At 47.4% G+C, this 24,936-nt stretch overlaps 1 protein-coding gene across 1 annotated transcript; it reads right to left on the minus strand.

Annotated features, from left to right (window-relative positions):
• Positions 1-287: 287 nt before the first annotated feature.
• Positions 288-24,453, minus strand: LOC132317154 (syntabulin-like). Its single transcript, XM_059818235.1, is given in 6 exon segments — positions 288-442; positions 444-1,358; positions 3,317-3,451; positions 4,362-4,625; positions 6,544-6,646; positions 24,342-24,453. Coding segments are annotated over 6 exon segments (1,683 nt in total). The 3' UTR covers position 288.
• Between the last annotated feature and the right edge of the window lie 483 nt (positions 24,454-24,936).

The following is a 24,936-nucleotide window of genomic DNA, read 5'->3' on the forward strand; positions in this document are numbered from 1 at the left end:
CCAGAAAGACACCAGCACAGGGGAGGGACACAGTGCCTGGGAGCAGGAAGACTATTTCTGTAGGCAGCAGTACTGTTAAAAACACCAGTTAAAACCATCTTGTGGAACTACAGCGTTCAGCTTTTTCATTTTGAAACAAGAATCATGTTTTCAAAACAATTTATAGTGCCAATCAAATAGTCAGGAGCAAAATGGTGGACTACCAGAATAGACAATAACATTTTACGATCTCTCTCATCCCTCTTTCTCTCTGCCTCAGCCAGCCGGTGCCCAGGGATGGAGTGGACTTCAGGTTCTCATCTTGAAGGGTGTATGGTGTAAAGAGTGCAGGGCCACCAGGCCGCAAACACAAAACAATGCTCCAATACTGTAAACGGGATCTGTTCCTCCTCTCCGAGTACGGAAAGCCCACAGGATAGTTGGTACAACAGGGGCTGCTAAAGTATCTCTTCTTTATTCCTGTCTTGACATACCCAAAGGCTTCATCATCATGAGGTTCTGTAAAATCACGTTCTTTCACGAAATGGTTTTCATTAACTCCGTGCTCCACCTTCCTGCAGGGAGACTCCACAGGAGACAAAAGGATGGCAGCGTTTAGATGACTTGGAGTTAAGTCCACTACGATACCAGAGTCACTGAACCTTCCAGGAGAAAATTCACCCAGTTCCTTCAGTGAAGACGGTGGGCTTAGAGGACAGGCGTCTTGAGCTCTGAAGATGTTTTGAATGAGCTGCTCCACATCTAGGCTAGATGGCACCACGTCAGTCTGGATGGCCTGTTCCACCATCACATTGCTGACTTTTTCCTCCTCCTGGAAAGAAGTTACTTTCTCATCCAGAACACTTGCAAGCATCTCTTGAGTCACAGCAGAACTGGAGGGAGCTGGATCACTCAACTCAGAGGTTATGGTGGTCAAACTGTCTTCACAGGAATCAGTCCCATTAGCTGTGCCCTCATTAAGAAGCAGCCCACTATCTGCCACCTCCTCCAGAGCTTGGTCCTCTGTGGTGAGGCTGTCTGGCATTGCGGCACACAACACCAACGGCTTCCCCTCTGAGTCACACCTGTGCTCCAGGCACTGCTCATCTCTCACAGAGCTGCTCTGAGCCATCTCCATGCTCTGCAGCAAAGACTCCAGTTTCTTGTTTTCAATGCTAATGGCTATGAAGTATTGCTGCATTTTTTTGTCTTTCTCAGCCAAGCTGTTTTTCATGCTTTCAATAACCTGCTTGAGTTGTTTAACTTCCCTTCTTGCTTCCAAGGCGGCCAGCTCTGCCTCCACACGATGACACTCTTCCTCAACCCAGTCTTCCTTCATCCGTCCCAGCTGAGCTTTGAGTTCTTCTATTTCCACTTCCCTGTAGCAAAATAAAAAAGTTATAACGCTTCTGCTGTCCGGTCAGTTAAAGAGTCAACGTGAGGCTCCACTGCACTGGGATGGCTATGCTGCAGAGATGCTCCAAGAAAGAAGCAAGTTTTTCCATGCAGCACTTGCTGCTGCCTTCGACGGAGCTGGCAGAGATGTAAGTCGGCTGCCCAGACACGCCGGCTGATTGCTAACTAGAGTCACCGACCTCGCCACACAGCCAGCAGCCTTGTGGGCTGTGCTCTGATCCTGGACATACTGAGGTGCAAGTGCTGGCTCTAGGTAAGGTCCAACCAGTGCAGCGCTTAACATCTCACCTACTGCCTCACTCTGGAGGAAATGGAAAGCTGGAGGCTGGAAAGCTGCCCGGCAGAAAAGGACCTGGGGCTGTTGATCGACAGCCGGCTGAAGATGAGCCGGCAGTGTGCCCAGGTGGCCAAGGCGGCCAACGCCATCCTGGCCTGTATCAGAAATAGTGTGGCCAGCAGGAGCAGGGAGGTGATCGTGCCTCTGTACTTGGTGCTGGTGAGGCCACACCTCGAATGCTGTGTTCAGTTTTGGGCCCCTCACTACAAGAAAGATATTGAGGTGCTGGAGCGTGCCCAGAGAAGGAAGGGCAAGGAATCTGGTGAGGGGTCTGGAGCACAAGCCTGATGAAGAGCGGCTGAGGGAGCTGGGGTTGTTCAGTCTGGAGAAGAGGAGGCTGAGGGGAGACCTCATCGCTCTCTACAGCTACCTGAAAGGGGGTTGTGGTGAGGTGGGTGTTGGTCTCTTCTCCCAGGTGACGAGTGACAGGACAAGAGGAAATGGCCTCAAGTTGCGCCAGGGGAGGTTCAGGTTGGATATTAGGAAAAACTTCTATACTGAGAAAGTGGTGAAGCATTGGAACAGGCTGCCCAGGGAGGTGGTGGAGTCACCATCGCCGGAGGTGTTCAAGGAATGTGTGGATGTGGCATTGTGGGACACGGTTTAGTGGGCATGGTGGTGTGGGGTTGATGGTTGGACTTGATGATCTTACAGGTCATTTCCAACCTTAATGATTCTGTGATTCTGTGAAATGAGGAACTGCTGCCTGGATGCGTCCCCCGTGCCTGCCAGCAACTCGTCACGTACAGCCAGAGCCAACACTGGCCTCAGACAGCAGGAGGGCTCGGGGCTGCAGGCACCTGGCTTGCTTTGCACCCACCCAGCCCAGCGTGGAGCCAGAGGCTGCTGCCTTGACTTGCAAGCAAGTGGGGAGAGGGGGCCCTTACTGAGATCCAGCCCTCCCAGATGCAGAGGTTGGGCTATCCCGAGCTGGTCCAAGGGGTCCCTGGGACTGTGCCTTGGGGCTCCACTCAAACACCCCTTTGTGCCCGCTTGGGCTGTGTGTGCTGGAGAGCCAGCTCTCAGAGTGCAGCTTTAGCAAAAGAGATGACGTCTGTTGCTGTGGAATGCACGTTGTCGCTTCTTTGCTCAGCATCCATACAAAGGGCTCTTGCAAAAAATTCAGTATCTAAGCGACAAAACCACAAGCGGGCACACTGGTTGGTGTAAGAGCTTTTCTTTCATTAGGGGAGAAGGGGGACAGCTGTAGTCATATTTCACTGCGTAAGGCAGAACAGGAGACTAAGCTAAGACATGCTTGCAGGTAGAAACTGGTTTATGTAGAAAAGGTCTCAATGCTAAATCAGACTGGTAAAAAATGACCCTTTAAAAATATTCTGCTAGGGAAGTTCAAAAAAGGGAAAAAGAGACAGCCATATTCATAACTAAACTGCATGGTACGTATTCACGGAGCACGCTATGAAACCTGAAATATCTGAAACCAACCAAATCAGATTGATCACATTTCAAATTTCTTAATGAAGACTTTATGTGGCCAAGAAATGAGTAAAAACATTCAGGATTCCCACCCCTAAATGCTCCTGCATAAATCTTTCTGACTCTGATTTCTGAAGTGAAATATACCTTTCTTTAAGTCTGCTCTCAGATTCCTTCAGCTTTGTTTTCAAATGCCGTACTGTAACTTCTTTCTGCTGCAGAGGAGTTAAATACTGCTCTGGATTTTCTGGCTTCATGCTGTGATTGTCACCACAAGAAATGGTGACAAGAAAAAAAAACAAACCATCACATAACATCACTCCTACAGTTCTTCAGTCCTGGCAAAAAGAAAAACATCCCATAGACTGATACAAAGCTTGACTCATTTGGGGCTCCTCAGTGTCCGCACTAGTGACTCCCTCTGGCAAATCAAAGTACTTGAGGAAATGGCTGATTTGTGGCTATAGTGCAAAATCTGCTATTTATTGTACTTGTTTTCAGTGTAGGGAGACATTTAACTTTAAAACACCCAGCCAACCCCTCACCCTAAACAGGTGTGGTGTGCCCAAGGGCAGGCAGCCGGGCCACCGGCAAAGGCACCCAGCTGCAGACACGGTCAGGTGAGGTAGTGTAGGGACTGCGTTCAGCTCCACATGTCAGGTAGGAAGCTGAGCACCCTGAAACCTAGATTCATCCTGTCTAGCTTTAGGTGCGCATCTGATAACGCTTGGCTGTTAAGAGAGAGAGAGGGCAACAGCAGCAGTGTGGTGGCAATTTCTTCTCTGCAATACGGGTTGCATGCTCTGACAGGTATCTGTTTTCTTTCCTGTACGGGAAACTGCACAGAGAGGTGCCTAAGGCTGGGCAGGGTGAATTTTCACCTGAGTGTATCATATTTTCTATACTACCCCATCCAAGACTCTCCAAAGTGAAAGGACCCTTATACAAAAGAACCAGTAAATCCACATGGGAATTGATGCCATGAAACCCCATGAAGGAGCTTGCCTTGGAGTGACAACCAACTACAAAGGGCTTTGACTAAAAGTAACCTTGAATTTTACAGTGCTGAAACAATAAAGGTTTTACAGGGGATGGAGCACCCTGTTGACTGGCGAGCCACCAATATGAGGAGTCACACCTATGCTGAGGAGCAAGTTGACCTGCACGGCAACCCAGACAGCCAATGCCACATTACCGTGCAGAGACGGTAAGTCAGTGCGCTGAACACTGGCATGCTGAAATAAAGACTTGCCTCATCACTGAGCTGCTGTTGCTTCCTTTGCATGAGCCTGACTTGCTCCTGCTGGCTGAAGAAGCCCCGTGATTCTGGCGGACGTTAGCAGGACTCAGCTGGCTTTTGCCCAGTCTTGACAAAGGGTCCTTTTCACAGGAAGCAGGTGGGCTGGCTAAGAACTTGTAGGATAAGGATCCATCATTCCGACCATAAGGGCCACGGCTGCAGGGGAAGCAACACGGTTAAGGCATATTGGATTATCCTCATCACGCAACCCATTATGTGTCTTATTTTACACACAAAGTTGTCTAAACACTAAAACAGACAGGAAACTGTGAGTGGCTGTGAAGAAAGTCAGTCCCAAAGTCATCAGCCACTGCACGTTCTTTCACTGACTGTGGGGCACTCAGTCTGAATTACGTGATCTAGGAAAACCTCGGCCATTTTCACATTTCTCAGTGGATAGCACAATTCCCAGTGACTCCATCAGATCATCCACGTTCCCTGAACCTCTGACTCCATTAAGTAATGAGAGAACTGCAGCCTGGACTAGTGCCAGAAGAACCACGCTTCAGCCTTTCCCAGCCAAGTCTGCATAGAGATGCCTGTCCACGGAGGTCTGCTGTAGGACTGCTTTCAAGCTCCTCAGCAAGCAGCCTGAAGGATCACAGCGTGCAGTGAAAACAGATTTTGGTTGAGCCACTGTTCTTTCCTGCCTTTGGCATACCGGCTGCTTCAGCTGCCATTGTCAGCTATTCACTTGCTTAGATATAGTTCAAAACCCACTGTGAGCAGTCTGAAAGAGTATTAAAAAAGCACAGCCTTTTCTTTCTTCCTTCCAGTTTCCCTCATACATATCTACCTTTCTTTTCCCAGTCTTTACTAAAGAATCAGACTGTCAACCACGTGCTTGAAAGCAATTGGTATCTGCACTGCCCGACAGCTGCCAAAGGGCTGGGGTGCTCTGAGGACAGCTTCTCGAGGGGCATTCCTCACTTGCTCACTTGCTTTGCCTTCTGCACTACTACGCCGCTAACTTCATCCTCTCATGCCAGTTGTTCTTCTAAACTGTAACGGAAGGGCTGGTTTCAAAAAAATACGGAAAAAGACAAATCTAGCCAGCAAAAGAGAAAGCTTAAACATAAAAATTGAAATACCACAGAATTAGGAAGCAAGCTCTCTTCTCACAATCGTCTGACTTGGTTTCCTCCCTTCTCCAAAAATGGAACAGTTTATAAGGAACAGGTGGCTGAGTGGCTGCTGCAGACCTTCATCGCACTGCTGCCGTTTGGGTCATTTTATAACCATTTCACTCATTTTATAACCATTTCACAATGAAGTGCAGGACTGTGGCTTGTGACAACATGGAAACGTTTCACAGCGACTTAAGCCAAACAGTTAAAAGAGAACATATTGCAAAGGAGACATCTCTTTCCACTCGGTACAGTACAGCATCAACTCTTGTGTGAGGCAGAATTTGCCCAGACTGTGCATAACACAGCCATGCATTGGAAGGAGCATTCTTACAGAGGACTTCTGTCCAATTAAGTAGGTCAGCATGCTCTAATGTAAAGTTACATTTAAACGCACAATAATCTATGAAACGATACATCATCTTACTGCAAGTAAGGTGATTTTAGGGCTTCATATTATATCTAGTATTGCTTTTTCCCCCAGCCAGTACCTTTACTTTTTAGGTATAACCTAGAGAGCACTTCAGTAACATTTATTTTTCCAACAGTCTCATGACACAGACAGGAAACTGCTCATTAAGCATCATTCTGCCAACCTCTGTACACTGGGGCACGCTGCGACCTTGGAGACGTGTGTGCCTTAAGCACAGGGCTATCCCACTGCCGGTCCCAGCGTGCCTGCCAGCTCTTCCACAAAGGGCAGGAAACCAGTCCTGTCTGTTTGAACTCTTTGGTTTTGGTCTCCAAACACAGCATTTGTATTTTTTTTCTTCTTTCTCATATCACAGTTCTCATCAACATAAGTACTGCCCGAGAGCACAGCATCACCCAAATTGTTTTAAAACTCACAATACTGCTATTGTCTGTATTAGCTGCAAGACCTTACAGAGTAGTCTACATCTGCACTAGTGACGCTTGCACTATTCACGAAAGATTGCTTTGCTTACTTGAGAGAAAAAGAAGATCTTTTGCTTCCAGCAGCAGACACATGGACTTCAGGTGCTGAAATACCGCCCATGCTGCCTGAAGACCTGAAATCGGCTTCACTCCCTGGCAAGGAAAAGGGAAGAGTAAAAACATGATGATAACTCAAAGTCTGTTTTCAAAATAACAATGAATCACAAGCATCCTTCCTTTGTCTGTCCTGAGTGAATTTTAGAAGTCGCATGAATTTTCAAACATCCCTGAGGACAAGCGCTGGGCTTGTTCCAGATTTTCAACGTGTCTTCAGAACCAGCACTTCAACAAGAGCAGAAAAAACACTTGAACACAAACCCCTCATGCTACAGAAGCCATTGTAGGATGCAGCTAGGAACATTTGTTGTGACAACCTGTTTGCTTTCTCACAGCCATCAGCACGTGAATGAGGCTGCTCACGTGGCTCCTTCAGAAGCCCAGGGATTCAGAACACACAATTGTGATGTCAAATGAGAACGAAAAATAGAGTGAAGGCATCTAAAACACAACTTCCCCAGGATTTAGGTATCTAGGTACATAAACGCAAGTAAAATCCCAGTGTTTAAAGGGGCCAAATGTTTGAAATGCCACCACTATCTCTCTGCAAAGACCTGCTTAGGTCTTTATGGTCGAGCTTCCACTTTTGAGCCCAGTAACCACCACTTACCCCATGGCCTTATACCACAGTGAAATCAAGTACGTGAGATGTGCATGACTAAGATAAAGACATTCCCTTTGCTTTCTATGCCTACATATAAATACAGATACATAAACAGAAGGAACATACAGACATATCTACTCAACACTGCTCAAAAAGTATTAAAAGGAATCGCTCTGAGGGAAACAAAAACTTTTAGGGAAGTAATTTGGTCACCAAAACCCAAAGTTCAGCGAACACTGAAACTATTTATGATTTGAAGTCAAACATGGCCAGAAAATGGAAAACCAGAATTTTTTTTCTGTCCGAAATGACACTTTAATTTTGAAAAATGTTGAATTTCTTTCTTCTTTTAAAAAGGGGTGAAAACATTAAAAAATCTCCCCAGTCATTCTAAATATTTTAGGTGGAGTATCATCTTTGTTCAGTCTGAAACACAGGTTTCCTTTAATGTAGTGATTTGGCAGCAAAGCCCCGAATCAGTTAGTCCCATAGTTCCACTTTGAACATAACAAGGTGTCAGACAAAAAAAGAAATAGGGGATGTAAAGGAAAAGAGAACAGGGAATAATCTACCAATTCCTGAGTAAACATTGCTCAGAAAACAGTTCCAATCCCAGGATTCTCATTAAAAAGGCGTTAATAACCTGCAGGAATCCCAAAAAAGGTCAACAAAAATGGTAACAGGATTACAGGGCACTGTTTAGGAAGGGAGATGATGGGAACTTGTGTGTTCTCAGATAAAAAGAAATACTGGCAACACAGGGAGGAGGAACACAGCTGGAAAACTGTAGAGAAACTGTAGAGAAAACCAGGTAACAGCAACACAGGATTCTGGCTGCGATGCGTGTTATTTCATGAAAAATGACTTGAAATAAAATCTGATGGTTGGTGGGAGTTGTGCATAGTAAAATGTAGCTGGAGTAGGTTCAAAATACTTTAACCAGGGAATCAGAAAGCTATTTTAAACATTGGCATAAATAATAAAGATTGTAATTTAAAAGCAGAGCACAAAAAAAATATCTCCCAAGGGAAGATTCATAATGGCCTCTTTCATATGCACAGTATTTCTTTCTGTGGAGGTGGAACTGGCTGAAAGTCACAGAAAACAGTCAGAAAGAGCAGAAAATTTGCTGCAGTAAATACCCAAATTGCAAAGCATGTTCTAGCTTGACCTCACACCTATTTTAAAACAAATACTTAAGAGTGCGCAGTGTGTGTAGCATCGGCTTCTCTTTTTTGACTCATCTTCCAGACTGTCTGAATATACAAAAAGGATTTTTTTTGACTAAAGATCACAGCTATTGCCATCTTCCATACCTGCCTCAACTCTGACCTTGAAACCCCAAGGCCCTTCTTATGCCAGAACTCAGCCATCTTTTCCAGATGCAGGAGCACGTCCCCACAATCCCCACGAGAGCTGCATCTCTGCCAAAAGGCATGTGGAGCTAAAAGATGAATTGGCTGGCATGGGTCTCACCCTGTCCAGCAGCCCGGCGGCGCAGGCGCTCCCTGCAAAAGTCCCATCTCTGCATCCCCTACTCACTCAGCTTTGCAGTCGGAGCCGTGGCTTTCTCATGGACCAAGCACAAGGCTAAGCTCGAGGTGGCAGGCATCCTGAGGCGAGAACCTCCCTTTAACGGTGGGCATCCCACTCTCTGTAAATCTGGAGCGGTATCGAGACAATTAACGGGCCAGAGAGAGAGAGAGAAAGGAGTTATGGTGTGCCTGCTGGGAACTCGGCTTCAAACCCCCAACAAAACAGTTACTAAATTCTACGAAGGGGAATACCTTCCCTGGGAGCAGACTCCCCGCATCCCCTCAGCCTGCCAAGCAGACTGCTGTTAGGGCGCCCTTCTCCTCTGTCCTCAAGTCCATGTGCACACACATCTAAATAGAAGTTTCTTTTCCCTTTACTGAACTAAGTAACAGGCATCTCTTTTTTTTTTCTTTTTCTTTCTTTTTTTTTTTTTTTTTTGGTGAGGAAGGAGATAAGTACCTAACTGCAGAAGATTTGTGCCCGACACCCTGAATTGCAGGTGGCCTGTGCCACCAGCCCAGGGCTGAGCAGTTCATTATTTAGGACAGATGGGATTCAGGCTTTTGCCTTTTACTTGCCCATTCCTCCTTTGTAACTTGCTGACTTCTTTTTTGCATCCTCCATTTTCGCTGTGACGTCTGGGCACTTGCTACAGCCTAAGAGTCTTCTGAACAAAAGGCGAGACGTGTCTTGAGAGGCCACAGCCCAACCACTAATGGTCTACATCTCCACTAAGCAACAGCAACCATCATTTTTTAGAAGGGGGTGGCTCATAAAATTTGCGACACAGAATTAAAAGATCATTTTTCCAGGCCACTTTAATCCAACAGGAACATGAAGATTCGGGTTCAAAAATACAAAACACTTTAAAGCCGAAACACTCTTCGTAGGTGCTACTTTACTTATTCTCGTTTGAAAGAAATGCTTGGCTATTTGAACATGTTTTCCACATCAATTCAACTAAATTGGTTTAAATTCAAACTTTAAAATCTAAAACGTATAAAAATCCAAACTAAAAAAATAGCACTATGCTACTAATTTTTACCAAATTTTTAAGCATCTTTTGCTCAAAATAGTTATATTCCGATTATATTCTAATATTACCTCTTGGAAGCTACAGAGCACCTTTTTCACTTCAGTGCAATTTAGTTAGCTTATGTCCTAAAAATAATTCATTCCTGCTGACTAACAAAGCTCATGGTGTGAAATGAGATGATACAGAAATTTCCCTGTGCAATGCTAGGCACCTTGGGCAGCGGTCCTCAGAAACAGGACAAAAAAACAGAGAGTGCCTAAGCTTATTAGGGATCAACGGAAGAGGAAAAGGCATCTAATTAGACCTACTTGAAAGATCCAAGCGTGATCTTCAAACACAAACCTTCTTCTGCAGCTGAATGTCCAAGACTGACTTTGTGTTCAATGAAAAAAAACCCCAAATAAACCTCCCTAAAAAAAGGAGAAATAGAAGAGACAGAGACTGTACTTGGCTTCCATAAGGGCTAACAGCAGAGCTGTCAGAGACCTGATGAGGACCACAGGAGACTGGGGTGGGATTCATCTGACTAAACACGAATGTCTCTAACGTAGACACCCGCGTCTGAGCCAACCTCGGTCCCATTTTTAGACAACAGAGAGTTACTCAGTAGAACCAGTGAGTTCAAGGCACTGCTTACCTTATCCTAAAGTAAATGCTTACATATTTGGGCAGAAAGACCGCACACTAGACTCACTGATTTTATTTGTTATATCTCCTTTAAAACAAAATAGGACCTCAGTCCACTTCTGCAGGCGGAGACGATTACAGCTACATTACAGATACACAACTGAGGTCAGACAAATGACAGTCCATCTCTGCTCTATCCAATTTGGCTCAAGACCGTGAATTTACATCTCCCTCACCTCCCAAACAGCTCCCGTAACCCCCAGAAGAAGGGAAATGGCAGATTCACCTCTTAAAGCTGTTCCACTTAGGAAGTGGAAAGAGGCACAGTCCCCATCTACGGCCCACAGCTCCTGAAGGTCATCTAAGGAGACCTGGAGATTCAAATGTCACCTCTTCTAAATCTCCAACACGGAGGGGTTTATGCCAGAGAGAGGAGCTCCAACGGGATCCACTGGCTGTGCCGGGTCCGTTGAGCCACCTGGGAGGGACCACTCACAAACTGCCACCGGAACCCAAACGTTCTGAAGCGTGCGGGGGAGGGCGGGGCTATGCAAATGACGGACCCCCCAACAGCCGCATCCACCCCCCACCACCCACCAGACTTCACAGCGCTGGTGCCTTCCAGACCTCACAGCTCCAACTGCTACAACACACCACACCTTCCCAGGGTGACGCCCCTCCATGCCCAACTCCAGGACGCAAGCTTTGAGGATAGCACGGGCTTGAACCCGGACACGGCGTCCTCGCTCCTGGAGGGCGAGATGTGCGTGTTCATCTCCCTCTGAAAGAGGAAAAAATAACATTAGAAACCCTCAACCCGACATGACAAGAGCTTTAACTCATTTAAACCAGACACAGAAGATGTTTCTATGAACTTCTGATCCTAGTATTTAGGAACAAAAATACAGGCTTTAGACAAGTATGATTAATTGAAGGAAATCACGCCAGATAATCTCAATGCCACTTTAAAGAGGATTTCATATTGAAGCAAGCTGGGAGGGGATTTTGTCAGCTAGGAATCCATCAGCAAGCACTTCAATCTTTAAGGGAACTGATTTTGGAACACTGAAGGGATATTTTTAATGATAAAACCATTTACTCTAAACAGGAGAAGATCATTCATTGTACACTCACACTCTGCTATTCACACACCCCTCCCTCCCCGCCCTTTTTTATTAATTAAAACCAAGTTCCACTAAGCAGTATTTCTGATGGAAGGCAAATGTGGGTAAGCCTTCCAGAAATACAGGCAGCTCAAATAAGTTGTCCTCCAGTCCCACAGAGAGCATCCCAAAGGAAGATTGAGCTCCCCAACATGCCTTGCACAACTGCAACCCCTCCCCAGGAAGCCCAAAGAGAAACATGGTGCTTCTGAAAAATCCCAGTCCTCGGCACTTGATGGTGTCAGAGCAAAAATCTGGACAAGAACAAGAGCCCCACTTGAGGCTCAACAAAGCTGTACTTGATGCACAGTCTGGGAAAACCAGAGCCAGCAGATAACTCAGAGCTTTTACAGAAGGCCTCAGACCTCCCAGCATCAGCGCTGAGAGCAGCTTCCATACGCCAAGCACAGGGATGGAGAAACAGCTGGTCACGAGCAATGGGTCCTTCCCAAGGTCTCCAGGCAGCCTGCACCACAGAGGGTTGCTTAAGCAAGCCGTTTGTAAGAGACAAGGTCTAGGAGGAGGCTCTTCCATAAACGGCATTCTCAAGCCGAGATCCTCGAGAACACGACCTTGCTGCTCGCTCTCTTCCCCTACAGAGCCTGAAGGAGCTGCCCAACGGCTCAGGCAATCGCCGTTTTCAAGAGAGGCAGAGTCCAGCAGTATGTAAGGCTGCCAGATCCAGAGACATCTCCTGTATGGATCCTTCCCCTGACATACAGGCCCACGCTGGCCAGTCTGGTATTTATGACTGGAGCTGAAGTGCTCTGGAAGGTTGGCACACACTGGCCACTGAAAAGCTCTGCTCAGTGCTACCAGATGATTTCTAGTCAAATTCAGCAACAGAAAGACAAACGGGGAGAGGCCACAGTCCCGCGTGCAAAGGGAGCAGAGAACAAAACAAAAGATACCGGGGGCAATTCTGGAAGCAGCAACTGGCCGTCTGGCAGACGCATTTTTGCCCTCACCTGGTTCAGGTTTTGGGGGGAAGATGTCTGAACCAAAGTCTTCTTTAAGAAACTCAAGAGGGTAGAGAGGAAGGCAGTTGGGAATGGGGACGAGGTAGCCGTGTCACAGGGAGAAGAACTGCAGGAATATAATGACAAGCGTTAGAACCACAAACAGCCAGGGGAAGGTCCTAAGAGAAATCAAACTAGAGCAGTCTTCAGCCTCACCAAGATGAAAAGAAAGGACAGGAGGAAAGAGGTCAGGAGGCAGGCAGGGAGATTCCCAGTTTTGAGTTGTATGTAGATGATCTTCAAACAAATCCTTTGTCTCCTTTTTAAACAGAAAGAATGATCTTGAGCAGGAATGTACATGTGGGACAAGGAAGCAAGGACTGAGTTCAGCAGGCTGGATCAAAGCAGTCAGGGAACTTGTTTCAGAATTCAGAAAGAACTTGCCCATGCAACTGAAGTCCTATCTCAGAGCAAGAACTTCCGACATCTTCTACCTCTGACTTTGCAGATTTGTTAGTGAGCTACAGAAAACATTTCCCCAAAGAACTGGAGTCAGGCAGCTGCGCAGCTATAGCCTAATGGGTTTGACATCAGTAGTATGCAAGGCTCTGGAGAATTTGCGAAGGAAAGAATTAATCAACACCATCAAACTAAGCAGATGGAGTCCTACGTGCATTCACTTAAGATGGAGCATGCCTGACTGACCTGCGTCTTTTCTCTGACTAAATGACAGGTTTACTATCTCACTACAAGAAACAGAGTAGCTATAATTGTGCAAGTCAGAAAAGTGGCATGATCTGCAGGGAAGGGGGCAACAAATCTACTCCTATAGCCTAAAAATACTGTATTTATCTATGTAGAAAAGTTCTGATCTACCTTTCAGAAAAAAGGATTCAGATTCTCTCTGTCACTTTCAGGACTGGATGAAATAGTCCTTGGGCCATCTGGTTTTGAGGAGAAGGAGGAGGACCTGAAGAGCTTGACTAGGCAGGCTAACAAAATGAGGCTTCCAAAAATAAGCCTTGGTTTGGTGGGTTGGTTTTGAGCTGGTTGCTTCATGGGTTCTGTTTGCTGAGCAGACATCTGCAGAAGACAGCTGCACGGGCACAAAGAGAAGACCAGCAAGGGGGTGGAAAAGAGTCTCTTGGAAGTGGCAGTCTGGGACTTCTCTTTTTGCTTGCCACGTTTGCTCATGGTGTTTGGAGGATTCATTGAACCACTACATTCCCAGAAAGTCCCAGGCAGGACAGCTCCCAAAAAACCAAACAGCGCAGGACTGCAAGAAAAACAACCAGGTGGTGAAGCCCTCCTCCAGAGCCATATGGTGATGTGCTCCTCACACGCTTCAAAACTAGTGTGGGCAATCCCAGACTGTGGGCAATCCTAGAAAACAGCAGTGGAACAGGTATTTTTATTCCCATTTGGAAATTCCTAGCCAACAGCTGTACAATGTTCCTGCAGTCTCCTAGAGACAGTCATTCCTAGCAAGTCCTGTGAAAGTCCTTGAATGCATCCCAATTCTTCATCTCCTAGGGGTTCCTGGGAAAGTCCTCATCTCTCCCTCATTTTGCTGTGCCAAAAAGCCACGCTGCACATTCCCACAACGGAAAGGCTGCCTGCGTGGAGTCGGACTACACCTGATGGGGACGCAAATGCCGCACCTCTTCCCAGACCCCTCCTGTTTATTGCACAGGGATTAGTCAACTCTGTGGCCCACCACTCTTAATGCTTCCTAGTGAGCTTTCACCCTTCACAGGTGGCACTGGCGCAGGGGCGCAATCCACTTCTCTGCCTTTGAAGAAACCTGCAACTCACAGAAGGCCCCTTCTGGCCGAGATAAAAGGTGGCCCCCAAAACATTCCCCTCAGCCCCTTTAAATGACCACCTGGAGAGCTCCTGTTTCACCTGGGAGCCACCTCCCTGCTCCTCTGGTCACTCTCACCTCGCCCTCACCCGCTACCCAAGAGATACACAAGCAGCACAAAGTCCACATCTATGGCAATACAGAAGGCTCAGCCGAGCTCCCCAGGCTGAAGGTAGAAGACGTTCAGACAGCAGAGACTCGGCAGACTGACAAAAGGGTTTCGACTATGTCCCTGCTTTCCATCTACAGCTTGAATAGAACTAGACACTATGTTTACTGCCTACACTCAGAAGAGTCTGGCTGAGGTTTTTGCACCTGTGAACAAGGCATAAACAAGAAAGTATGTATTTTGCACTGAAGCAAAAAAACCTCACCTTGCTTAGCTGAAGCTTTCTTCATTTTATTTACATTATCTGTAGGTTGCGTATAGTCTACATACAGAACAAGTCCTGCATTGCCCAAGCGAGGGAACTTCTGTCTGGATATAAAATACACACAGGTGTGACACCATCTCGGTACCTTTATAGGCATAGAATATACACAGAAAACATGCAGCAAGTATAAACAGAATCATACGCATAGACGCATAGAGATACACATAAATATATGTCTTTTGCAAACTCAGATACACCCCCCCCCATGCACGGTCTATACAGAACACCCACAGACACTATATTCTCTGCCTGCAGGAAGAGAAGCCTCAGCTGACCTCACCTCGCTGAGGCTTTTTTCCTCTCTTGATTCAGAAGATAGATTATCTACGCATAAAAAAAGTATACAGACACAGGAAGCACAACCATGTTTTTCTCTCCGTAGATGCACTCTCTACACAGAACACACACATAGAACATGCAGAATAGACATACAATGTGTTAATTGTGTACATACTACACAAAACAGTCAGGTAAGGGGAAGCTACGCTTCATGTCTTTATGTTGAATACGAATGTCGATGTCTTCATATTGAATCAATACTGTCTCTGCACGGAACACAGACATTTTCAAGGCCAAGGGAGGAGGGTCATTTTTCTCTGTGTGTGGAGCATATGCTGTCCTGACTTGGAACACATGCACATGAATACGCACACTTTACATGCAGACATACACAGAGAGAAAGGCAAGGTATGTTTTTTCTGTCTGCATAGAGCTCACGTATTGCCGTTATATAGAATATGTCCTAACTCTGTGTAGAGTAGATACAAAGAGCTGAGGCAGGTCTTCTCTGCTTCCAGAAGAGAGCCTCTTTCCATAGAAGACTATAGAAGACCCATACAGTCACGCTTTTCTGTCTGTACGCACAAGAGATCCTAACTACCAAATACACACAGGGCTGAAGAGAGGATTTGGTTTATCTCTATCGAATATATTCGACAGGAGAGGAAGGCTTGTCAGTCTTTTCTTTGAATACAGCCTATGCATATGTGGAATATAGGCAGGCAAGGTGATGAGAGGCTTTTCTGTCTGCATAGAGAATATATGGGCTCAATAGAACACATGTACATAGAAAGGCAGAGCCTCACCTACCTCTACATCTAATAACGACCATCTGTGTGCACACAACATGCCAGCAACAAGGGGAGGCTTTTCTGTCACTGTACAGACTACATACTGTCTTCCTCAAGACTACGCATGGACGGGCAAAGCCAGGCTTGCTTTCTCAGTATGCAGCGTATACCAGGATGTACTTTGCCTATCAGAAAAGAGATGGTGAGGCTTTTCTCTCCAGATACAGACTCTATTTCTTCTGTAGATAGACTGTATGCAGGCAAAGCATGTCTACTCATGGGCTAGATACTGCCAAGGCTGGGCTTTTGGGTCTGCTTATGCAATGAAAACTGGCCGTATAGAGAACAGAAACCAACAGAATATGAAGGTGGGGCAATAGCTTTCTGTCACCAGACAGGCTATAAAATGGCTGTACAGAGAATACATACGGAGAGCACTACACACCACTTTCCTGTTGGGATGCAAAACGTATTCTGCTGATGGAGCAGAGACGGGCCAGGTGAGGCAGGGCCTTCCCACCCACCTGTGTGTGACATCTGGGGAGGCTGGGGGGGGAGGGGGAGTGTCTCCATACATCAGGCACACTCTGCCTACAGAAGCACACGAACAGGGGAGGTGAGGCTTTTCTCTTGGCAGAGCAAAGACTTGGTGCACGCAGGTAGTAAGTATGAGGCTCTTCCGCCTGTATGTGGAATACAGGCTGTCTATAGAGCAGAGAGGTATCTCTGTACTTAGAACATACACTGCTCATCTGCACAACAGACCCAGAGAGGCAGGGGAAGGTGGGCTTCTCCTGCCTGTACACAGGCAATGCCCTCTTTGTAGAGCACAGGCAGAAGGGTGAGGCAAGGCAAGGCAAGGCTGCCGGGGGGCTGGCAGCTATCAGAGCCCTCCTCTTGCAGCCAGGTAGAGGCACCCTTCTGCCAGCCTGGCCTGAAGGCTCAAGTGGCTTGCAGCTCACTGGGTGCTCAGGGCCACGATGCTCCAGGGAGGCTGAGGAGGCTCATCAGGCCCTCATCCCAATGACATCCAGGGGGAAGAGCCCGGGGCTCTGGCAGGATTGTCCTCAGGAAGGCTCAAGTAGGAGCAAACACATCCTGCTGCTTAGCACCACCGGGCTGGTGGCACAGTCAGGGCTTCGGCTCCTATGACCACAGGACCCTTCCTCGAGGAGCACAAGGAATAAGGACTGCCGGCCCAGGGACACGGCTCCCTTGACTGAGCATGCAAGAGAGTCTCTGCGAGCAGGCTGGCTAACCCAGTGAGGAAGGCCTGCAACCACATACACCACCACAGCCTTCTCAGACTCTGCTTCCTGAGGAGCTTCTAGGCAAGAGCCAACAGGAGACCGGCCTGGAGGGCAAAGGGGCCCAGGGCAACTGGTTGAACTTCAAGGACCACAGCCCCCACCTCCCCAGGCACCAGAAGGGTCCGTGCCAAAACACAGAGTCGGTCACAAGTAGCAGAAGGCCAGCACTGACGGACAGGAAACTCCTGAGACACCTCAAACGCCAAAAAGGAAGAACACACAAGGCACAGACAGAGATGGGATACCCAGGAGGAACAGAGAGACATTGCGCAAGCATGCAGGGATGGATTGTGGAAAGCCACAGCTTAGCTGGAGGCAAACTAGGAAGAGATGAAGGACAACAGGAGGGTCTTCTGGAAGGCTACTGGAAGCTAAGGGAAATGCGAGCCACTGCTCAACAGGAAAGGAACTTACTGGCAGAGGACAAAGGAAAAGCTAGAGAAGATGCTACACAGGGCAGAGGTGTGTGGGCAGGGGGTTGGGTGTGTGTTTTGGGGGGGTGTTTGCCCCACTTCTCTCTCCTACTTCTCTCCCTCACTGGAGGAAACAAAGCCAGACTCTTCTTGAGGGGCACACTGGATGGACAAGGGGAAATGGACAAGTTGCAGATTCTGACTCAAGACAAAGAAAGTTGCTCATCACGAGGGTGCCCAAGCACTGGAACAAGTTGCCAGAGGTGATGCTGAATCTCCCTCCTTGGAGATACTCCAAACGGGACTGGACACAGCCCTGAGCAACATGATCTGACTGGACCTGCTCCGAGCAGGAAATCAGACCAGATGGCATCGGGAGGACCCCCCCCCACACCTACCCCATTCTAAGAATCCCCAGAGATTTCTCACGTCACTCCAGTATTCTCCCAATTCATCACCAGCAACTGCTCATGTTAAGACCTCTACAAAAGCGTTTGCGGAGCACTACACTTGCTCCTAGGACATCAGGGGAGTTGCTGGAGACAACCACCCTTACCTTCCATCACTTCTAGAGAACAAAAGCATGGCAAGCCTAGGGCACACTAAAGCCATTGCAAACAGGTAACAGAAAGGAAGGCAGGGTTTAAAGGCTAGGTCTTCCCATCTGAAGCCATCTGAGGCCAGATGGGACAAGTAAAACAGTTCTGGAAAGCACAGGGCTGGCAGGAACATGAGAAGACACAGGACAGCTCCTCCTGGGGAAAGCTGGCCGTGTTCAGCTCAAGTTCCTCCCCCCACCTTTCTTTCCCCTGGCAGGAAGAAGGAAGCACATTCAGCTAACCCTGCTTTCACCCTGTTGTGGAGGGCACCCAGGAACTCAGTGAACTGGTCAGACTCTTGGGCAGTATCTAATACAGAGACATACCCCTTCGGACTAAATAGAAAAGTCTTTATATCTATTTCATAGAAATCTACAGACAGATATCATTATTTACAGAATTATAAAATATCAGTACTTTTACAGAAATATCATTCCTAAAAACATTCCCATTTAAATATAACTGCCGGCAGGACTACGCTTCAAGCACAGAGAACCACATACAGCAAAGGGAAAGCATATTGACTCAGGACAGCTATCTCAGGACTGCTCAGATGCGATATTGCTCTGCAAGAGTCCACAACAACTACAAACCTTGCTACTGGCCTCCCCACAGGCAACAAGTGTTCCTCGCTTGCTTTTCCCAAATGCAAGATGCTACCATAAGCACCAGATACGACACTGACTTTACCAAGCAGAAAGGGGAATCCCTCCACCCTACCAAATGAATTCACCTTGGGAAGGCAGAGAGGAAGGAACCAAGGAGATTGCCCTTCAGGAATGCAATAAGCCTTGGATAGAATAGGCAGATCTAAGAACAGAGATGAATTTTTATTAAATGCATCAAGCGGAAGGTATTTTGTTCTTGGCCTTTTCCCACTTTCTAGCAAGAAGTAATGCATTTCAAAGCAAAGGTTATTCTAGAATAATCTGAGGTGCTGCTGCTGGATGTCCCCATTTTGTGCGGCTGCGTGCAAGCAGACCTGTCAGACAGACAGACAGGAGGTGCCAGGTACTGGTACTTGGAGGATACGCACATCACAAAAGCTAGGAGAAGGGCAAACAGGCTACACATGGGTTTCAGTCAGGTCAAAGCATCCCGCATCGCCACTGAGCACGAGTGTGAACACGAGCTACCGCTACACTAGCTTGTGAAATCTGGACTAGGTGTCAGCTAACCACGGCATTCGTTTCTACCACATTTTGCTTCTGCTCAGCTTTTCACCTCCACAATACTCTTGCTTTGCAACTTGAATTTCTTACCATCAAGCTTGAAAGACATCTGAGAACGGGTCCCCACTGTATCACAGAGAAGTCCACTTGGTGACCAGTCTGCTCTAGTCTCCTCACCTTAGCTTCAAGCTCATCAGAAGATGCTGCAACAGACGAACAGCATCACTACACTGCGATACAGAAGAAAAACAAAGCAGAGCGACTCATTTCTGGGCTGCCAAACACCAGAATGCAGCAAATTCTGCAAGCGGGTACTTAGCAGGGAAAGCAATGTGCAAGCCAATGCACTTTAAACTAGACCCTACAAGACTTTCACAAGCAGGAGGGCAGGGAGGCTTCTCTGAAAGCGAGTCCCCTCCTCCCACCGTGAGCAGCAGAGATGGGAGAGCAACAGGCACCCACACCACAAGCAAAGACACGCTCATGACACTGCTCTGAAAAGATGACTACATACCACCATACTCCATAACGTTCAGCACTGCCACTTGTTAAAAAGCAAGCAGGGTTTTACTAAAAAGAAATAAGGACGGCTTTCTCATCAGGTAAGTATTATCAAGCATCTCCAGCACTCTCAAAAACCAAAGCAGATCAGCTGTGGCCCATGCTGATGTGCCCGTTCATTACAGGGCATCCTGTGATTAGGTTCATCACCTAAGAACATAGCATTCTTTGAAGCTTGCTGTCAGGTTCCTCTTTTGGCTACTAAAGAAAGGAAAGTTAGTCAGGACAGAGCACAGCCCAGCAGAAGTGTCATTCATAGAGGGTGCTACAATGAAAGACAGACCTTTTAAAATAAATACTGTACTGTAGGACAAAAACTACCCTCCCACACAAAAAATCCCTGTTTTGTATTGAATGATTCCTGAAAGATTACGCAGATAAACTGTTCTAATTGTGATTATGAACCATTCCTTCCCCAGAAAAATGTCATCAAGACTGGTATTTTTATTCTTAAACAGAAAATTTGTGTATTTCAAAGGATTTAAATATTTTAAACCATTGTTTCCATAAATGCAATTTCTCCTTAATAATGTCATAATCCTGATTCCTTGAAGTAAAATACATTATAATTACATTTCCATGACTGCTGTGCTCTGCTCTGTAGTATTGTTTATTGCATTGAGATTTCAAGTGGAAAAAATCTCCAAGTCCAATAATCAAGGAAAAGCACCAAAAAATGCAAAGTATCTCTTTGAATTCTTGAAGAACAGACAAAATGTAAACAGTACATCCCCCTCTGTTTTTCAACAAGTCTACTTACTGGAATATGAAAGACTAGAACATTTTAGAATAAAACCTCAGACTCAGTTTTAATTATATTCCCTCCAAGGCTCAGGAGAACACCCACGCAAAAGTGTGTTCTCTCAGCAAGAAAATCCCTGGTCCAAAGAAAGATTTTAAGAAAGAAAAAAAAGATGGCAGGCATGCTTGCAATATTTGTTTTAGAGCATCCCAAGACTTTGGAATTGTGTGTTTCCTGAGGATTGCCTATCAAAAGAAAAATAAGAATAAAAATTAAGTATGAAATCCATTTCTGTGCACACATTTTACTACGGGGATGGGAGAAAAGCTATAGAAATAATTTACTGCAGTAGCCATTTGAAATGCTGAGAAACACTTCGGTAACACCTAAATATATTCCCTGTTTTCATTGTAATACTCCAGCTCTGGATGGGGGGAGCAGAATACAGAGATCCAGTAATACCACACTATACCATGTTTAATTCTCAATAAAACCTACGAAACTCATGAAAATATCCACTTGCCATATGGCATTTTTGTCAATATGTTAGATAAGGAGCATACAAATCACAGTAACTGAGTCTCACTGCAGCTGAAAAACATTTGACAAAGTGAGTGTGAATGAAGGGTTAAATCACTGACGGTCCCTGGCTGAGACCCTACTGTCATACATAAAAGTTTTACTTGCATAGTTTTAGTTATTTGCTGAGTAGAGTTGATAATAGGATGTCTCAAGACGTCTGACTCCCTTCCTGACAAGATCAAATGAGCCTTGAGGTAGCTCATTATGCCTCCTGAGTATATCCTTGATGACAGGGACTCGGGACGTTTGTGTCAAGATAAGTGCCAAAGAACTAGTTCAAAGTGACCCTTTTGTAACATTCCGAGGCCAAAGGATGGATGGGCCAATTCCATGACCATGTATGGACAAAGGAAGCCCGAAGTTCAACTAGCAGACGGTGTGAGGAAGGCTATGAACGACCACCGGAGGGTGAAAAGACCCTAACCCTAATTTTACTGCGCATGCTTGGACTATGCAAATGAATTCCGGGAACTCATCCACATGAGACCACCCTTTTTAGAATTCTGATGAATATGTATGATTTTTCTGTATCTGAACTGAGGTGCTTTGCTAACCCGTTGGAGCACTCGTGGTGGACAAATCCCCAGTGCTGCCCAGCGCTGTATTAAAGGATGCCTGCTTAATAACCAACTAGTTGTTACTGAGTTACTTTGTTGTTTCAGTTTCGGCGACCCCGATGGGACAATCTCTGTCCGGCTGCAGGAACCTCTGAGTCGGCGACTCCCTAGGCCGGCCCCGGAGAATTCTCTGGAGGGACCCACCGGTCCGGCGGATCCTCGCGGGGGCAGACAAGGACCTCTGGTAATTAATGGTTGGAGTTAATGGTTGTTATTTTACCTGTGATAGTAATTGTTAGTTGTGTGTAGTGTTCGTGCCCCGACCCCTGTCCTTGTGTCCTATAAATTCAGAATGGGGAACCAACAAGGCGGAGTGTTGAAAAAGAGCCCTTTGGGCTGCATTTTAGACCACTTTAGAAAGATATCGGGGGACCACCTGGAGGGACTGTAAATCGTGAGACCTTCATTAAATATTGTAACCAGTGGTGGCCTTTAGACAAGCTAGATGATGGAGAAAAATGGCCTTTTAACGGAACTTTAAGGTACAACACTTGGTTGCAGCTTATGTTATTTCTGCGCCGAGAAGGAAAATGGGATGAAGGGGTTTATGCAGATACGTTCTTCACTTTGCGAAATCACCCTGAATGGCAAAAAGAATGCGGAATCAATTTAGCACCCCAGGACCCTATGGTCCTGGCGATAGAAAAAGAGAACAAGAAGCAAAATAGGAAGCTAAAAAGATGCTGCTCGGCTTGCAGCATTGGGCAAAGATGTTTAAAGATTGGTTCACAGAATGAGAGATTAGAGGATTGCTTGCCTCCACCAGAAGGAGAAGGTGATAGAGAAGGAGATGCTGGCACTGTTGGGGGTGAAGAATCAGAGGCAAGGGAAAGGGAAGAGATTAATGTTAAGTTTTCTCCCATCATTACCAGAATGCAAAGTAAAGTGGGACCTATCATACAGGCTCCACTAAGACAGGCAATGGGAGGACCTGTCAGAATTAAAGTACCTTTCGCTTTAGCAGATTTAGAGGGATGGCGAGCTACTGCAGGTGATTACCGGGATGACCCCGAAAAGGTTGCTAAAGGCTTTGAATTGATTGTTAAAACCCAGGGCCCTGATTGGGAAGATGTGGATGCAATGTTGGATGCGGTGTTTAGTGAGTCAGAGAAGCAGATGGTTGTGAGAGCGGCTAGAACCCAGGTACAGGCTCTGGTTTTGGCTGGAACTCTGCCCGGAACAGTGGATAACCATATTCCGATTACTAATCCTGGTTGGGCCCCTAATCAGACGGGAGCCCGGAATTTGTTAGCGCGGTACAGGGAATGGATTGCTTATGGAATGAGAAATGCTGTCCCAAAATCAGTGAAGTGGTCTAAATTGTATGAAATTAAACAAGATAGAAAAGAATCCCCTGCTGATTTTTTGAACCGATTAAAAGAAGGAATGCAGAAATATACCCCTTTAGACCCTACCTCTCAGGAGGGAAAGGGTCATTTGACATTCCTGCTTTTGGGACAGTCGGTGGATGATATCAGGAGAAAGTTACAGAAAGTGCAAGGGACAGATATGAGAGATTTAGAGAAATTGTTGGAGGCTGCCTGGCAAGTGTATCGGAATAGGGATAGTCAGAAAGAAAGAGTAATGAGCAAAACAATTGCCAATGCTACAGTGGCTGCCTTACGTACCACAGGGGGCCAGGTACCCCCTCAGAACCCATCAAGAAACAACACTGTTGGAGGGAGGGGGGCCATGAGAAGCGGTGTAAGTGCCCCACTTAGGGGAAATCAAGCCCTCCTGAAAGATCAGTGTGCTTACTGCAAGCAAATGGGGCTCGGGGCTCACCTGTGGGCAGGGCATTTTGCCAGACGAGGTCCAAGCAGTGCCGGCCAAGGCCGTAGAGGGGCTGGAGAGAGCTGGGCAGCTCCGGGATCTCGGCGTGTTAGCCCCGGGCAGTGATGCCCCCTCGCCAGCTAGGTGCCAGCTGAGTCTTCTGCACTCAGCCAGTCCCTGCCTGCTCCCCCGGGGCTCCCGCAGCTCCTTCCCAGGGTCAGATCCAGCTCGCTGGCAGTGATGCTGGTGCTGGGGCAGTGATAGTGATGCCAGTACCGGGGCGGTGATGCTGGTACTGGGGCAGCGATGGAGGCCTCTGTCCTCCTGGCATTGATGCTGATCAGAGTGATGTCTCCCACGGGTGCCCTCCACCCGGAGCAATGCTCCATCTACCCATCCTCTCGGTGGCCATCCCCAGCCCAGCTCAGCCACCCGCGGGGTGGGCAGGGGCTGCATTAACCCCCCCATCCCCCCTCCCGCTGTGCAAATGACCGCCAGCAGAGAGAGGCACTACAAAGCAAAGAGCCAACTCTTTTAATGAATTAAGCCAAAAAGGGGGATCTGGGAGAGGGCTGGGGCTGGAGCATGTGGGTGCAGGTCTCTGCCTCCAGATGTCCTCTGCATGCGGGTGCTACGGGGGACGGTGCCAGAGTGGCGGGTTATGGGTACCGTACTCGCTGGCTGTCTCCATGTTGGTCTCCCTCTGCACAAAAAACTGCCGCTGGCCCAGTGACTTCTGCAGGGCCGCCCGCTCCCACTTCTCCTGGGCCAGCTTCTTCATGCGCTGCGCTAGGGCCGCTGCTCAGGTGTGATGGGCACCGACTCCTCCTGCTCCTCCAGTGGGGTGGGTGCAGCCGTGAGGACCCCAAGGCCCGAGGGGTAGCACAGACTCTTCAGAAGGTCGCGGCAGCCACGGCGGCACGTGCAGCTGCTGCGGCAGCCCCTCACATGGGGTTTGGCCCCCCGTGGGTGACAGGCGCAGCCAGCTCGGCTGCTTGGCTTTGGCACACTCCCTGGTGCGCGCCTTGCTGCTCGATGCCGCTGCCGGTGCCGTCTCCTTCTTGCCATCAGCCGGGGCCTTGGAGGCAGCCGACCCCGCGCTGGGTCTCGAGGCCACCAGCAGGGCACTGGGGACCCTGGGGGGCACAGTGGGGCCGGCCTGGGGCTCCGGGTTGGGCCGTGGGCGCACCGGTCCCACCACCATCAGTCTTTGCCCCAGTGGGTGGAAACTCTGGATGGAGTTGAGCAAGTACACCCTCAGGTT

Source organism: Gavia stellata, chromosome 5, assembly GCF_030936135.1.
Source record: "Gavia stellata isolate bGavSte3 chromosome 5, bGavSte3.hap2, whole genome shotgun sequence".
Classification (NCBI taxonomy): domain Eukaryota; kingdom Metazoa; phylum Chordata; class Aves; order Gaviiformes; family Gaviidae; genus Gavia; species Gavia stellata.